Source organism: Chionomys nivalis, chromosome 4, assembly GCF_950005125.1.
Source record: "Chionomys nivalis chromosome 4, mChiNiv1.1, whole genome shotgun sequence".
NCBI classification, from domain to species: domain Eukaryota; kingdom Metazoa; phylum Chordata; class Mammalia; order Rodentia; family Cricetidae; genus Chionomys; species Chionomys nivalis.
In genome coordinates this window covers 119742536-119760489 of record NC_080089.1, presented here as the reverse complement: position 1 = coordinate 119760489, position 17954 = coordinate 119742536, and the positions used below count along the sequence as shown (strand labels likewise).

General features: G+C 41.4%; 2 protein-coding genes across 8 annotated transcripts in view; both read left to right on the top strand.

Annotated features, from left to right (window-relative positions):
* Window positions 1–11647, top strand: part of Xcr1 (X-C motif chemokine receptor 1) — a 30348-nt gene extending 18701 nt beyond the window's left edge. The window contains exons 2-3 of one of the 2 annotated variants that reach the window (XM_057768230.1): window positions 4640–4745; window positions 9551–11647. In XM_057768230.1, the coding sequence (XP_057624213.1) occupies window positions 4724–4745; window positions 9551–10578 (1050 nt within the window). In that variant the 5' untranslated portion in view covers window positions 4640–4723 and the 3' untranslated portion in view covers window positions 10579–11647. The remainder of the gene's footprint in view (window positions 1–4639; window positions 4746–9550) is intronic. The other variant, XM_057768231.1, reaches the window with a different exon arrangement.
* A 3886-nt stretch (window positions 11648–15533) lies between these two features.
* Window positions 15534–17954, top strand: part of Fyco1 (FYVE and coiled-coil domain autophagy adaptor 1) — a 72963-nt gene continuing 70542 nt past the window's right edge. For 4 of the 6 annotated variants that reach the window (XM_057766979.1, XM_057766978.1, XM_057766980.1 and 1 more), the window contains exon 1: window positions 15534–15628. The gene's annotated coding sequence lies outside the window, so the exon portion shown is untranslated. Of the gene's footprint in view, window positions 15629–15972; window positions 16064–17954 lie in introns of those variants that run through there. The other 2 variants (XM_057766981.1, XM_057766982.1) reach the window with 2 other exon arrangements.

The window sequence follows — 17954 nt, the reverse complement described above, 5'->3', positions numbered from 1 at the left end:
CTTTCAATACAGTCCAGTAAGTCTTCTCTGAGTGTCCATGTGGCAATACCCAATATGGAAAACATTAAGAGTGGTCATTTACTCTTTGATTAAGAATGTGGGCCTCGGTGACTTTTCTGGAATCAAAGTAGTCCATGATTAACTAGTCTAGGAAGGAATGTTGTTCTGAACCTTGCAATGGTAAGTCAAGTTGGCCAAGACTGAACCAGCCCAACTCTCGTAAGTCAGCAGAGGCTGCTTTTCTTTTCAGCCACAACCCTTGTCCCCGTGCCCTTTATACCCCACACTTAACCCACACATTTTGTAGTCTAGAGTAAACCTGCATGCAAAAGTTACCCCCTTCCCTAACATTCAGCCTACTCTTCCTAGATAACTCTTACTCATCTTCTGATTGTCCTTTGATATAACCTCCCCCAAGAAGCCTACTCTGCTTCTTCAAGGCCTCTTAGAGCACTTAGTACACTGACTCTGAACCTTCCACTTCCACACCTTTGAGTCTGTGAGCACCATAAGGGTCCATGCTTTATCCCTTGTGAACCACAATGACATAAAGTAATGCCAGGCTCAGTTGTGAAGATGAATTTTATGGTATACCATCCAACGGCAAGACTCTTGGACTTCATTCAACAAATATACACAAATTTGCTATAGGTAGATATCAGGGTCCAGTGGCACTTACTAGGATTTCCAGGCTTTTCTGTGTCAGAACAAGGAATTAACCAAGGACACATGGATAGTGGTAGAAAGAAAGACCATTCATTAAGAAAGAGAGAACTTCCAAGGAACAAAGTATGCCAGAGCTGGGAAAAAAGTAAGGGGCCCAATGGCAATTTCTGTCCAAAGGATTGGCATGTCTATATCCCAATATCATCAACTTCCTTTGACATATTAATTTATTCAATCCTCACAACTCAGTGAGGGTGGTGCTGTCATTATCTGCAGTTCAGAGAAACAGAATTGTCAAAATTATATAAGCACAGAGTCCTGGAGTCTAAGTTCAAACATTGAGAATTAACTCTAGAGATATGACATTTGTTGTAGGGAGTGCAGGGCCCTGTGTTTTGTCCTGCTCAGCTAGCTTACATCTGAAATAATAACACAGAAACTGTATTCATTTTAACACTGCCTGGCCCATTATCTTTAGCCTCTTATTGGCTACTCTCGCATCTTGATTTAACCCATTTTTAATAATCTGTATTGCCACTTAACTGTGGCTTACCAGCATGAGTCTAACCAGCATCTGTTTTGGGCAGGAGAACCATGGCATCTTGTCTGTCTCTTCTTTATTTCTCCCAGAATTTTGTTTTGTCTTTCCCGCCTACCTGAGTTCCACCCTATCAACTAGGCCAAGGCAGTTTCTTTAATAACCAATGAAAGCAACACAAATACAAAAGGGCCTCCTACACCATTTCCTCTTTTCTGTTTAAACAAAAAGGAAGGCTTTAACATAGTAAAATTACATATAACAGGTATCAAGCAAGAATTACAGTTACAATATTTAGATCTATTTTATCTTTTATTATAACAAAGGAAAACTATAACCATCTATTGATTTTTTAACTCCATCAAAGACTCTATAAGGATATAATATTACCTAAGTAAACAAGAAGTAAGCAACTTCCAAAACTCTAGAATTGACAGAGACATCTCGCTGCCTGTACAGTCACCCAAAGTTTTTTGTACCATTGGGGCATCTATCTTCAGCCTACGGGCCCATAGTATTTAGCAGACATTTTTATGAAGCAGGAAATTTTAAAGACAGTTTAGTCACTTTTTTATGTCCTGTAGAATGTCTCATAGACTCTTTTATGAAGCAGGAATCCCAAAGGATCATCTCACCTTTAGGCAAGTTTAGCAGTCATCTTTTTGTGGGTCCTGCATGTCCAGTTTATGTATCAGTCCAGGCAAGAGCAGTTTCTTGCCCAAATGGCTATCAAACTCCATAAGGAGTCTCTTTAATGCCCATCTTCCTCATGAAGTAGCTGGTGCTGCCAGGAGCAGACATGTCTCATTGTCATGAAAAGCCCTAAGTTATTAGAACATTTTAAATGTCATATTTTGTAGTCTTTTAAAGATATGAAGAATGCCTAACTAACTGAAATATATCTTTATATATTTAGAAAATCTAACTAACATGACTACAAGATTGACTATTATTGATGATTATTTACTAACAACCTATATTTTTTAATTATACATTACATTTTAAATGAACTACACAATCATAATACCTTAATCAAGACCAGAAATATACATGTATATAACAAAACTTACCTTAAATTTATATCACTAAAGCAAAATCCATACCAATGTAAATTATTTATATCTATATTATATTTCACTTTAAATGTAAAACAACATTTATAAACAATATTTGGGAATATGGGCAGTAGAGCTAGGAAGGTTATGTCAGTTTTGCTGTTGGATTTTTTTACTCTCCACATTTGTGTTGCATCTTGAGGATATGAGTCACCCATGGTCCTATGCAATAAAGATGCACACAGCGAGGGGGGAAGGAAGGAAGGAGAGAAAGAGGGAGGGAGGGAGGGAAGGAAGGAGGGAGAGAGAGAGGGGGAGAGTAAGACAACTTCAAGAATAGTATAGCTGTTTGGAAAGGTCATGGAGAGTATAGACTAGAATAGGCTAAAAGAATAGTTTACTCTAAGGAGTGGAGAGATTGCTTAGCAGTTAAGAGCACTGGCTGTTCTTCCAGAGGACCTGGATTCAATTCCCAGACCCACATGGCAGCTAACAACTGTCTGTAACTCCAAGATCTGACACCCTCACACAGATATACATGCAGGCAAAACACCAGTGCACATAAAATAAAAATAAATAAATTTTAAAAAAGAATAGCTACAGTGTGCCTGGCATATGATGAGAACTGAAAAATAAAATGTTGGCTATAATTTTTATACAAATTTTGCCATAAGCCCAACAGGTAGCTTTGTTGTCTAGTTTTATTTCATCTTGACAAAAACTAAGTTATCTAAGAAGAAGGAACTTCAGTTGAGAAAATGCCTCCATAAAATCTGGAGGTAGGCAGGCCTGTAGGACATTCTCTTAATTATTGATTGATGGGAAAAGACTTAGCCATTTGTGGCTGGTGCCATCCCTAGGCTGGAATCCTGGGTTCTATAAGAAAGCAGGCCGAGCAAGTCAGAGGAATCAAGCCAGTAAACAGCACCCCTCAAGGCCTCTGCATCAGCTTCTGCCTCCAAGTCCCTACCCTGTTTTAATTCTTGTCTTAACTTTCTTCGGTGATGAATAGCAATGCCAAAGTGTAAGCCTTTCCCTCCCAACTTGCTTTTGGTCATGGTGTTTCATCACAGCAAGAGAACCCTAAGACAATGTCATTATCTGTAATACCAGCATGTAGGAGATAGAGGCAGTGTTAGCAGAGAATACAAGTACTCTTTTGTGGTTCTTAGTCTTGTAGATAAAAGAACTTAAGGAAACTTGAAAACAATTTTTGGGTTTGAGAGGAAAAACAACATGGCAGGTAATCTGTAGATTTTGGTAACTTCCGAGAAGATGCCTAAAAGGAACACAAGAGGTCCTGGTATTTGTGTTAGAGATCAGGAAAACAGACAACCGCAGTAACAGAAATTGGAAAGCAGATGCAGGATAGGTAGGGGAACTCTTCAGAGAGCAAGAGCGAGAATGCTCAGAGAGAAGTGAAAAGACATCAGGGACCCTTTCCTCTTCTTCTCATAAAAGTGGGAAATGGTGTGTTTGCGCTGCATACTGTGCTATACAGAAGTGACTGTAAAAGTTCTTTACCTAACTATCCCTGATACTGAAATTGAGAGCTAAGACTTTCTTAAATCAAACAGCAAATTCAATTGATTGAAATCTGGAGGTTTGAACTCATAAACAAACCAACTGAGAGTCTGGGTGTTCTTTCTATTTATTTATTTATTTATTTATTCATTCATTCATTCATTTGTTCATTCATTCATTCACAAATAATGAAAAACCAGGTGCAATGTTTCAGGTTCTTCACACTAGAACCAGTTCTCTTCACCACTCTCCAAAAAAGAAGTTGTAGCACTGACCTAACACATTTCGGTAAATTCCGGCATATCATGTGGACTCATCTGGAAACCAGAGACCCCTGTGAATGCAGCAAAAAAGTCAGGCCAAGATGCCATTTCCAGAGCTCTCAGTGCAGCATCAGTACCTTTTCTTTGGGGGTCATTTGTTTGGATGTTCAAACAGGGTCTTATTATAGCCCGTGCTGGCCATCAACTTAATATATAACTACGTTTACCCTAATTTTGGTCTTCCTACCTCTATCTCTGAAGTTCTGGAATTACTGGGAACGTACCAGCACACCTAGAAAACTGCACTGCTTTGTGACACTATGTCTACATCTGATCTCATTTTGCACGGAATTGCAGCACAAACAGAGCCTTGGATCTTGTTGGTGTTGCCTGATTGGACAGTAAGACAAAAAGATCCCAAGTCCATGTCTAAACATTGTTTTAGAGCTTTACATTTAAGACTAGAGAAACTGTATCTTGTTCATACTGAAACCAAGCATAATAAAAATTTAATTCCAAAACTTGATCCTACCTAGTAAAGAGGAAGTTAGGAGTCAGGTTAGACAATTTTTTGGAACCTGTATCCATCACAGGGTTGTTGCCGAGCATACGTGAGGCTCTAGCACCGGAAGAGGCAAACAAGAGACACACAAAGCACACAGGCTTGGAAGAGTAACATGGAAAGTGGTGCATACTCAGGTGAGTTCCTTTTCATACATTTTAAACTTACGTTTTCTTCTTTTAATAGCCTGCACCAGAGGCTCTGAAGTTTGGTGGATCATCAGAACCACTTGTCAATCTAATGAGGCTTGAGAATTCTGAGGCTTGCATCTGGGATGCAGATTCCTTTCATCTGGGCTTCCCCAAGAATCAGCAATCTGTGATTCTTTCCTTGAATAGAACAAAGATATAATATTTTCCTTGCTGGAAGAAGTGACTCCAAGTTGCTATGTAAATTCTTATTACTTCTTATGACTGGATAACTTAGAACTGTTTCTCAATCTAAATTATCCCATGGAACAAAAACTAAATTCATTCCCTTAGAGTTGAGATAAGTCATGGGGATGGTGAGGAGGAGGCACAACAGAAACACGGAATTTAATTCATAGAATCTGTTAATATAAAATAACAGCTCATTTTAAAGAATATAGCAGTTTATTGCAAATATGAGTATCCATGACCCAGAAAATGGAGTCAAGTTATCTTGAGACACCAGGTGTACTGGGGATAAGGTTACATGATATTTTGGGTTTTGAGACAGAGTCTCAGATAACCCAGACTGACCTGTTATGTTTCTGAGGATGGCCTTAAGATCTTAATTCTCAGGGGGAGGGAAATGGGAAACGGGGACAGGTGGAAATTTTAATTAAAAAAGAATAAAAATAAAAATAAAAAAGAACATCGTTAAACTATATACAACAACAACAACAAAAAATCTTAATTCTCCTGCCTCTACCTTATGGTTTCTGGGATTACAGGCATATACCAACACATCAAACTTTTACATGAGCTTTTATAGTCACAGAACAAAAGAAAGTCATAAATTATAGCCTTGACTTTTATATGGCTATGTCCTCAGGTAGGCAACTACAGCATGACATGGGGATTTCCTATACAGATCTGACTGTGTGTCCTTCTTAACTTTAGTGCTGGTAGAAGTTGGGATATTACACCAAATACAGAAGCTGATAGAAAATGTCTATTACAAGAGTACAGATAACTTTGGCTCTTTATTTGCAACATTCCATTTCTCCACAATTAAAAAGGCTAGTAAACTAAGGACAAAGAGTTACAGTCTCCATTACACAGCAACTTCTGTGGTTTCTCTGTGGTTTTTTTTTTTTGGAGCCTATCCTGGAACTAGTTCTGTAGACCAGGCTGGTCTCGAACTCACAGAGATCCGCCTGCCTCTGCCTCCCGAGTGCTGGGATTAAAGGCGTGCGCCACCACCGCCCGGCACTACATAAACCTGGCATAGGTCCATAGGCCTTGAATCCTACCAATCTCAAAGAAGAGTCAGGAGGATCAAAAGTTCAAGAACCTTAGCTATATAATGAGTTTAAGACCAGTCTCTTTCAAAAAAGTAAAAGAATTTTTGTGTCTATGTTCATGAAGACTATTAATCTGTAGTTTTTGTTGTAAATTTTTGTCTGATTTTGGTATCATATTTATACTTGCCTCATAAATTTTCAATATTCGTGGAAGGTTCGTGTTATTTCTTCCTCAAATATTTGAAAAAATTCCTAACACTAAGTTCTGCCTCCCCTGCAGGGGGCAGCACTTCAACTATCAATTCAGTTCTTTCAGATACCGTTAGTAAATTATTGTTAAAAAAATGCCATTTGAGCAAAATATATAGACAAAATATGGGACTTTCTATCATTTTTTTCTTTTGTGATTTATACTCCTCACTTTCCAGTATTCTTTTTAGTTGTCCCAACCCTAGCTATCTGGTTCCTCAGGACAGGAGAGAAAATATAAGCAATGTTTATACAATATTGCTTGTACAATGATCTCCAGTGACAACCATTTTCCAGCAAATGATTTAATATCATTTTTTCTTTATGGGTGACTAAAACTCCACTGTGTTATATACCTTAGTTACTGTTCCATTGCTGTGAAAAGAAACCATGATGGAGACAACTTTTGTAAAAGAAAGTGTTTGATTTGGACTTGCTTAATACTTTTAGTGAGCAAGGCCATGATCATCAGTGTGGGAAGCAGAAAGGCATGGTATTATAGTAATAGCTAAGAGTTTTATACTCTGATTCGCAGGTAGCAGACAGAGAGAGACTGGGCCTGCATTGTGCTTCTGAAAACTCAAGTCCTACTCCCACTGACACATCAACTCCAATAAGGCCACACCTCCTAATTCTTCCCAAACTCTTCCACTAACTGGTGTCTAAGCATTCAAATATATGAGCCCGTAGGGCCATTCTCTTTCAAACCACAATACTATACAAGTCATATATTTCTTTACTAGTTCATCAATTAATAGATAACAATTAGCTGATTCTAAATAGTGTTACAAGAAACATAGATGCGTGGGTATCTCTGTGTTGTACGGACTTACAGTTCTTTGAGCATATACTCAGGAAAGGCTCATGTGGTAGTCCTACTTTTAATTTTTGAGAAACCTCTATAATGATTTCCATAGTGCTGTGACACTTTACATCTCCATCAGCAGTGAATAAGGGCACCTTTTTCCCCACACCCTCACCACCGTCTGTTGTTTTCACAAAGATAGATATTCAGACTGGGGATGAAACATCAATATGGTTTTAATTTACATTTCTCTGATCTCTAATGATGTTAAATATTCTTTGTATGGTTTGGGCCATTCATACTTCATCTTTTGAGAACTGTCTGCTCGTTTCATTAGCCAATTTATTGATTGAGTTGTTTGGGTTTTTAGTATTTAGTTCTTAAAAGTTCCATATATATATATATATATATATATACACACATACATTAATCTTCTGTCAAATGTATCCCATTCTATAGACCATCTCTTCCTCTGATTATTTTCTTTGCTATGTAGAAGCTTTATAATTTCATGCAACCACATTTATCTATTATATTATTTTCTGAGCTACTGAAGTCTTTTTCTGAAAGGTCTCCTACAACAAATCTTGAAGTATTTTCTCTGTTTTCTTCTAATGGTTTCAGAAGTTCAGGTCTTACATTAAAGTATTTAATCCACTTTGAAGCATTTTTTATTGGGATCTAGTTTATTTTTGTTGTTGTTTCGGGGGGCTCTGGGGTTTTTTTGCTTTGTCTTATGTTTGTTTGTTTGTTTGTTTGTTTGTTTGTTTGTTTGTTTTGAGATAGGGTTTCTCTGTAGTTTTGGAGCCTGTCCTGGAACTAGCCCTTGTAGACCAGCTGACTTGGAACTCAGAGAGCTCTGCCTGCCTCTGCCTCCTGAGTGCTGGGATTAAAGGTGTGCACCTCTACCACCTAGCTTATTTTTCTAAATGTAGATAACCAGTTTTCCCAGAACAATTTGTTGAAAAGACTGACTTTTCTCCAATATATGATTTTCATACTTTTGACAAAAATCTGGTTTGTGGTTATAGCTGTGTGGATTCTCTATTTATTCCATTGATCTATATGTCTCTTTTTTTGCCCAACCATGCTGTTTTTTTCTGACACAACACACCTTAGTCCCCAAATAGTCAATCTATAGGCATGTACTACCATGCCCAGCCTATTTCAACTTTAATATTTGAGAAGTTCAGACTATTTCTCCAATTATTTTCCTCAAAATACAAGAACATAGGAATCTGAGTTGCAGTCTTAGCTGCTCCAGCTACCTGGTTTTTATAATGCTGAGAAGGTGTTTTCACCAGTCTGGCCCACTTTCCTATCCTATGAAATGGAGGTAGATATATCTTACAGCAAGTTGCAGGATCATGGGGACTTGTTATGGTATATAGGCACAATACCCCCCACACAGCAGGTGGTGAGAACATGCTTACCTGACTCAGATAGCTGCTGCTTCAAGCTTTCCACTCTTCTTCTTGTATGACCCAGCAGCTTCCACAACATATCAAAATGAAAATTCCAGCCCTTCCAGTCATTTCTCCAGCCTTCTCATCTCACTGTTTCTAGTAACCAGTCACCACATAAAGCTGAATACGTTTGACTCAGTACAGTTTTCTGAGCCGCTTTCCTCCTTGCCTGCTCCAGACACTTGCTCACCTCATTAAGACCTGTAAATGAAACTCTCAACTGAAGAAGCTTTCTTCCCTGAAGTTAATCCTCTGTGTTAGCAAGGATTTGACTTTCCAGAATGTTTGCCTTCCAGAATGTAACCTCAGTATTGTTTTGCTTTATTTGCCTGTACTCTCGCCTTTTCAGGCTGTCCCAAGAAAGAAAAAAATTTCAGTGCAAGCCTTTTATCAAGATCTATGCACCTTATGAACAGAAAAATGAGAGAGAATGGAAAAAGTGGAAGGAAACAGAGAGGGGAGTGAGAAAGAGAGTGAAGACAGACAGACACAACACTCTCTCATCGTTTATTGAATAATGACATTGAGTAAATGCTCTCTCGTCCTCTACTGAGCAATTGAATGAATGAATCTGGGAACAGGAGCCCTTTTGTATATAAGAAACTAAGGCTTGGAAAGGTTTTAAACATTGGCACAAAGGCACAATAGTGGGACCCGCTTAGGTTTCAAGTCTTTCAGTCCAGTTCAACTTCTCTTTTCACCTCCCTCTACTGTGAGCTTGAGTGATCTTAGAACTTCACAGTTGCCAATCTACCAGGAGAAGGGGGCTTATGGCAGAATATAAATCAGCGTTGTATGTCCTTGGTCAAGAAAATTTTTCTATGGGAAAGAGAAACATTCCATAATGACGATGTAAAGGCCCAATTCTCAATCTTGTTATAAATAGCTCACCAACAGAATCTGGCCCATAGACCTTACTTTTATTGTAACATGGGTCCTAATGATCTCTATTCCAACCATATGGATTTAAACCCCACATGTCTATCATTTCAGATGCTGTCAGCATCCCTGCCTCCTGGGTCCAAATGGAGTCCTCTACAATCTCTGAGTATGAGTATGAGTATGATTTTCAGAGTGAGCTATGTGAGAGGAAGATCCACTTTGCAAGATCATTCACCGCTGTCTTGTACACTCTGGTATTATTCCTCAGCCTGATGGGTAACAGCCTGGTTTTCTGGGTCTTGGTGAAGTATGAGAATCTAGAGTCACTCACCAATATCTTCATCCTCAACCTGTGTCTCTCAGATCTTATTTTCTCCTGCCTGCTGCCTGTGTGGATCTCAGCACAATTTCAGAAATGGTTGCTAGGTGACTTTCTCTGCAAGCTCCTCAACCTGATCTTCTCCATCAGCCTTTACAGCAGCATCTTCTTTCTCACCATTATGACCATCCACCGCTACCTGTCTGTAGTGAGCCCCATATCAACTCTGGGCATCCATTCCCTCCGCTGCCGCATGCTGGTGATCACATCTGTGTGGGCAGTCAGTATCCTGTCCTCCATCCCTGAAGCTATCTTCCACAAGGTGATTGAGTCACAATGTTCTTATTCTGAACTCCATGGGTTGTTGGCCTCAGTCTACCAACACAACATCTTCTTTCTCCTCTCCATGGGGATCATCCTGTTCTGTTACATACAGATTCTCAGAACCTTGTTTCGTTCAAAGTCCAGACAGAGGCACCGGACAGTCAGGCTCATCTTCACCATCGTGGTGGCATACTTCCTCAGCTGGGCTCCTTACAACCTCATCCTCTTCCTAGAGACACTGTATAAAACTAAAGTCATGCTGCAGACCTGTAAGAGCAGACAGCAGCTAGACATAGCTAATCTCATCAGCCGCAATTTGGCCTTCTCCCACTGCTGCTTCAACCCAGTGCTTTATGTCTTTGTTGGGGTCAAGTTTCGCAGACACCTAAAAAGTCTTCTCCAGCAAGTCCGGCTGTGCTGGCAGAAGACATCCAGCCCCGTCCCACCCTCCTACTCCCCTGGTGCATTTACATATGAGGGCCCCTCCTTCTACTGAGAGGAGAAGATGGGCACACAGCACAGAGGTGACTAGGGAAGTTGGAGGAAGGCAACAAGAAGTGGATCAGAAAGGAACGCTGCAGAAGACGCAACATTGGAGATGCCAGGGGTGTGGAGGAAAGACATGACAGCTGTGGGAAAGTGTCTTCCAGCTGGGCAATCCAGAGCAATACTTCCTGGACTTGGTTCATCATTCATTCTCTCACTTAGACATAGATTGCTTATCAGCGATTGATCAGAAGATCGTAAATATAAGGAATTCCAGACAGTGGGAAGGCTCAAACTCTCAGTGTGTGTTAACTGCAATGAGGTTGCTGACACATAAGATTGTCCCAACTGATTTTTTTTTTTTTATGGCAGTGTCTGGTTCTGTGCTTCTTACAACTTCTGGAGAAAATGTCTTCAGGACAAGAATAATTACATCCTCAAAGAAGTACAGTCACAAAGAAGTCTAGACCATAAAATCCCATTAAATTGAAAAAAGTTCCGTATTCTGGCAACAACTGCTAACACACAAACTAGTTTTTAAATATTTACCCCATAATTGAATGCAATATGTGCTACCATCTGCACTAAGTAATTGTTTAGACAATGCAAAGATGAATAAGATATTGCTGCTAACTTCCAGGTGACACCAATACATCCAGGAAAGTTTGGAAAAAGCAAAGATCACTTTAAAAAGGCATGCAAGTTGAAGATTCCACTGCCATTTCATCTCTTCCAGACTGAGAGAAAGCTGACTTCCTACCATCTGGATGATAGTGCCAACATTCCCCTTTTGATCATTCTCCAAAGCTGAATCTTCCTCAAGCACTGAATCCCTTATCCCTAAGCTGCCAGAGCCACATCCTCTAGATTCTGCCTTTCCAGCATCTCTCCAGCTTATTCTCATGATCACAAACCCATGACTTCATCTCTACAAGGACCTCTACTCCACAGTGTCTTCCTGTTGGTTGCTTTTTCCCCCCTCTGTTCCATCTTCCTCCTCTGGAAAACTGCTTGCCTGGGATTTTCCTTTGATTTACAGGTTTTTCTTTGAAACTTTAATAAAATTGTCCTCAAGACTCCTTCTGAGTTATTTCTTAAATTCTTTTATTACTGAAACTAAGAACCCCAAGAGAGAACCCAGATTTCCCTGGTAATATAAGGTGACTCCACCACAATGCCCTTGGGGCAGTTTGGACTATTATGTCTGCATCCACGGCCAGAGGTAGAACTCAGATCCTGTTCTTTCAACCAAAAATAAATAAATAAAATCATACAACAGTAGATTTTAAAAAATTAATGAAAAATAAAAATAAAGCCATAAATAGCTATGGTTTATCAGGAAGAAGCAACTTTCAAGGGGATTGAGAGATGGCTCAGCAGTTAAAAGTACTGGCTACTCTTCCAGAGGACCCAGGTTCAGTCCCCAGAACACACACGGTGGCTCACAACCATTTTTAATCACCAGTTCGAGTGTTGGATAATTTTTTTGTATGCTGCATGAAGATGTGTTTCTGTCCTTCCTGCTGCACCTTCTGATTGGTTTAATAAAGAACTAAATGGCCAATAGCTAGGCAGGAGAGGATAGGTGGGACTTCCAGGGAGAGAAAGAAACTCTGGGAAAGAGTCTGATGAGGGGGCATTCTCCAGGAGACCCATAGGAAGTAGGGCATATGGTACTGATGAGAGCTTAAGGAGCCACATAACAGAACCTAGATTAATATAAATGGGTTAATTTACATTTTAAGAGCTAGTTAGGAGCCGGGCGATGGTGGCGCACGCCTTTAATCCCAGCACTCGGGAGGCAGAGGCAGGCGGATCTCTGTGAGTTCGAGACCAGCCTGGTCTATAAGAGTTAGTTCCAGGACAGGCTCCAAAACCACAGAGAAACCCTGTCTCGAAAAACCAAAAAAAAAAAAAAAAAAAAAAAAAAAAAAAAAAAAAAAAAAAAGAGCTAGTTAGGAACAAGTCTAAGCTAAGGCCTGAAAAGTTTCTCCACCCTGATAAGCCTCTGACTCAGCAATCCAAATCAAACCAAATCAAACTAAATTAGAAAAAGTCCAGGTTTAATGAGTAAAATGAGTCTGGGTGAATTTCCAGCTCCCCCAGAGAGGAGATGGGGAAGAGAGACCAAAATCCATGTATCTGTTTTCTGGGGGGCAGTTTAAATACCCTGTGGGCGTGGTCATGAGCATCTCTAGAGGAGAAGTCATGCTTTGTGGGCTTTCTAAGATGAGGCAGCCTTTGGGGAGAGAAAGGTGGGGATGGGGATTGAGGTGGAGTATAGTGGCATTTCATTTGTATTTCAATAAATAAAACTTGCCTGAGGGTCAGAAAAGTAAAACAGCCACACTGGCCAACTTTACAGACCAGGCAGCAATAACACACAACTTTAATCCCACTAGCTTGCCCTAGAAACCAGGCGAAGGTAGTACACACCTTTTATCTCAGAACTAGAGAGAATTATACGATGGGAGGAGACAACTCTCAGTCTCATGCTCATATTCCTGGAGGCAGGATTGCCATTTTGGACCAAGGTCGAGGTAAGAGCCAGCCGCTGGCTGCTTTGCTTTTCTGGTCTTCAGACTGAACCCCAATTTCTGTCTCTAAGTTTTTATGAACAGTGCTTTAGTGGCGCTTCCACTGGAACATTACAGGCTCTTTGGGTATGGGGACCCCAGTTCCTGTCTGGCTGCTTCCTGTGGGCATGGATTATGTGGAGTGGGGGAGTTAGGAGTCCGTAGGCTCACACTCAGCAGGAGGTGAGGGTGGAGAAACATCTGTTTAACTGCCTATTTGGAGACCTCAGGCATTTGTTTCTTGAGGAAGCAGAAAATGCAAGTGTTAGGAATTTTTCTAACGCGAGCTCTCTGCAGACACAAAAATCCCAATCAAGCCAAATCACAACAAATGGAATTAAAAGGTATCCAGGTTTAATGATATTCCTGCGCTTTGCCGGCAAACACGACCACTGGGGTGGGAGGGGGGAGACCACCCAGGGACTTGGGATAGTTTAAATAGACTGGGGGAGTGGTCAAGGTTTGGCAGGTTTCCTTGCCCCTCCTCAGGGGAGGGGTCAAAGTTTGGCAGGCACAGGGGCGGGGCCTCCAAAGATGGAGGCCAGAGACCAGGATTTACAGCAAGTTGCTAGGAAAAAATAGATTATTAACAAGGGCAAGCTTTCATAATTAATAAAAAAAATTTCCGTGTCATTATTTGGGAGCTGATGGTTCAAAAAAAGACCAGTTATACTCTAGGGGAATCCATTGCCTTCTTCTAGCCTCCTTTCCTTTGTAGATAAAGCTGAGCATTTTGTGTATCTGACAATGTCTTGGGCAGAAATGAATCAGGAACCTTCAACTCCATCCTAGTTTAGAGCCCTGTTCGTTAGCCAAGTGAATTTGCCACTCTTTTACCTCTCTGAGCCTCAGTCTCCTACGCTTTGAAGTACAGAAATGAATCCTACCTACACCACAGAGCTATGCTGAGTTTTAAACACAATGCTGTATAGGTTTTTGGTGAGGGTATGACATATTAGGTTCTTAATATATACAGTCATCTGCTGCACAATATTTTGGTCAATATTGGACCATGTGTGATTGTGATCCCTTAAGACTAAATTGTCTAGTGATGTCATAGTCATCTTAATTTGTGTAACTATACTCCAGATAAATTGCCTAACTATGAAATTCTCAAAATGCATCATTACCCTTATAAAACATACCACTGTTCAAGGCCTGTCTTCCTCTTCTTTGTAAACTTATTTAGTTTCTAAGATTTAAGCAAGGGTGCTTGAAATCTCTCTCATCCTTAACATGCCAAAGCAGTTCAGACTGTGATTGGAGCAAGTTTTTCTTTGTTCGCTAGCCTGATAATTCTTTGTTTCCATTGTCATCTCCTCCCACTCCCCCCTCCCTTTTTTGTTGTTCTTTGTTAACAGAAAAGGGAATCACTTCTGTCAGGAGGCTCCTTTTTATTCCCATCCACAACCTGCCTACTCCATCAAGTTAGTATGTTATCTCAAATACATCTCATGTAAAACATGAAAATAACTAAGAAATCTTTGTCCACTGGGCAGTGGTGGCACACACCTTTAATTCCAGCACCTGAGATAGCAGAGGCAGGCGATCTCAGTGAGTTTGAGACTGGCCTGATCTACAAATCAAGTTCCAGGACAGGCAGAAATGTTAAACAGAAAAACCCTGTCTTGAAAAACCTGTGTGAATCTATCCTGAAAACCTGAACCACTGAGGTCTGGCAGATGCCACTAGTTAGTTGAGTTCTGTGAGGCAGACAGGAATTTCCAGCTAAATGGCAAGAAGTAGGCAGAGGGAGGGCTGGCCAGCCAGAGCGAAGGAGCAGAACCTAACCTCAGGCTGATCTTCTGTACTCTCTCCTTTCTTTAGCATGTTCACTGATACTGGTCTTGGAATGCTGCCTTCCATTGCATCAGGCTTCAGGGTGCGTTTCGATACAATTGAGGAAGCTAAGCATGGCAGGTAGTTCAATAGCACATAATTTCAAACACTGATTTTATGTCTCTGTTAATTAGAAGAATCAAAATCTGAGAATTTAGGTTCAGCGATACGTAGTGGGTTCATTTTCTTAGTTCAATAAGTAAAAATTAATAGCACAAAAATGTTAATGCGCTATTTTTACATTGTTTGGGGAATTTTTGAATCAGGTACATTATTTTATATGAATGGCTCATACACAGTTTAAAGCCAATCAGCCATATTACAAGTGCTTATCAACAGTAGCCAACAACTCTAGCTCAGGAGCCCAGAAAGACGACTTCAGGCCCTGTTCCGGGTATGCAAAGCTTGTTCAGGCTACCCCAAAGGGACGCCATCTCGTGGAGCATGCCGGGAGTCGTAGTAGGAGTCCACCGGCCCGTGACACCCGATGGAAGTTGTAGGCCATCCGTGGAGCATGCCGGGAGTCGTAGTCCGCGCGCTCTCTCGGTGTTTTGTACGCTTCATGGCCGCTGGCACTACGCTGTCCTACTCTTTCGCTCGGCCCTAGAAAGTTTCGTTTCTGCCCGGCGGTGGACCCACGAGCGTGTAAGTGCCGCGGGCAGCCGGAGAGACTTCGGGTACACTGGGGCCGCTCTGGACCCCGACTCGGAGGCTTCTCGGGGGCGTGGGTAGTCACCTGTTGCCGAGGCTGTCCCCTCCCACCCAGGGCGTCTGTCGCTCGGGAGAACTCTCTGGTCAGAGGACCTGGTTTTAGTACTCGGGCTGTCTGTGTGGTCGGCTAAAAAAGACCTTCAACACTATTCCAAGACCTGAACCAGCAGAGGGGCCACCCTGTCATGCCAGAACCCCCAAACCCCTGGCACAGGAGCAAAAGCCTAGAGTTCTCGCGGGCATTGGGGCTTAGCCTTCAGGAAGCGAGCTCCTCCTCTTTGCAAGACTGCTGATGTCCCTTCGCTGCAGGAAGGACAGTTTGTTCCTTTCAGTGTCCTCGCTGATCCAACCCACTGCCCTTGTGCTCAGGTACAGGATCACAAGGTAGCTCTGCGGTGAAGTTTCTGGAAACACCTGTAGGACAACTTTAGTGTATCTAGTGTGGTGGCACCAGGCTGTGAGAGCTTGTCCTGTTGGCACCCAGGCTAGGGATGAGGGTGGAGGCGGGGCGGTATCCTATTTTTATAAAAGAGTAGAACATGTGGTAACACTGAAGCCACATAGCTTCCTATTAATGCACTTAACGATTCCTTGTGTCACTGTTGAGTGTTTCCACTGCTGTCTCTCCTCAGAAAACCAGCACTTGTTGATATTGCCTATGTTGATCAGAGTCTTTCTGACCCTCTGCTTGTCTGATTTACCTTGGCAGTTTTCTTTCTGGACAGAGAAATGGGTCAGGGGCTTTTAGAGGTAGAGGATCAGGGCTTAATCTACTTACAAGCCTCTCTCAGCAATGGGCCCTGTGATCTGAAGCAAGGTTAATTCCTCTGCCATCTGCCTGCTGCTGCTGGATGCAGGGGAAGGATGTTGAGCCTCAGGTTTGTGTCTTTAGTGTTGTAACCTTCTGGATGGAATTGCTGCCCCCTGACCCTCTGGCTCTTTGACAACCAGTTCTGTGTTGAAATGCAGAATAGTAGTTGTGGGTCGGGATTGTTAGCATCCTTAAATCAGCACAGTGCTGACTTTTGGCCTCCTTTTTCTAAAAGGACCTGAAAAGACTATTGCTTCAGGAAGCAGGGGTTATCTGCTGTTGTTTAGTGTTCATCTCTGTATGTACCACTTCATTTATTTAGAAAATTAATTATTTTATAAGAAAGTAGGTAACGTATACAGTCCATATGTGTGTCATCCATATGTGTGTGTGTGTATCTATATGTTAATATTTTACTTTATTTTTGTAGTTGCTTTAGAATTTGGAAATGGTCTCGGTCTCCTTTGCCCCTTAAGGCAGGAGCTAGGATACCAGAATGGCTAAGAGCCAAATGTTTAGCCCAGTTCTTTAGGGTGAGATAAAAGACACCACTTGTAATAGCAAGATCATCAATAACATCTGGTGGCCTTGACCTATGTTGGTCCTTGAGACTGGAGGCCTGCTGCCATCAGAACACAGAGTACTCAAGAAATGTCAGCCCCTAGTCCTGGCTTCCCTTGCTTTACAGGGGAGGGTTGAGTGATATGTCATCTCTGATTTCTGGAGATTCCAAAAGCAAGATATTGATAACTCAACAACTGGAATGTATCAACATGAGCTAGAAGAAGTATGTTGACTATGATGTCATGGTGGAAACCACTGGTAGATTTCAAGAATTCAGAGTCACATTCACTGCAAGTATCCCCTGGCAGCAGAAAGGGTCATATCTAGGGTTTATACTTTTATAGGTACCAATCAGAGGTACCTATAAGCAGAGGACAGTTGTCTGTGTTCATGTTGACATCTGACCGCCTATGTGGCTATTATGTTCCTGCTTCTCTCAAGTAGCATTTGAATCTCAATTTGAGCAGTCCTGTAGGGTAAAAGTTAGGATGTTTCTGTGGGTCTACACATGGAAAAATACTGTCTACTTTCTAGTTACTTTTTGATGAGTCACTAGAATTAACTGAAGTGTCTATATCATCCTAAGAACATGGCTCATCCAACTCCCATTCCCCAACATGGGAGCCACTTAACCTGTGCTTATAGTGGCCACCAATGGTCCTTTTTGTTCATGAGGCTCTCGGGCATTTGAACATCATCAAGGGACCATTTTCATTTGGTTCAGGTCGTAGTGGTAAGGATGAGAATATATGCACACTGTGGTCAGAGGAAAAACATAAGAGAATCTGTGGTTTCATTACTAATACTGAGGCCTAGTGGTTGGTTTCAGTACCTATGGGCTGGCCTACCCAACGAGTAGCCTGAGGTACTGCACCTTTGGCCTGA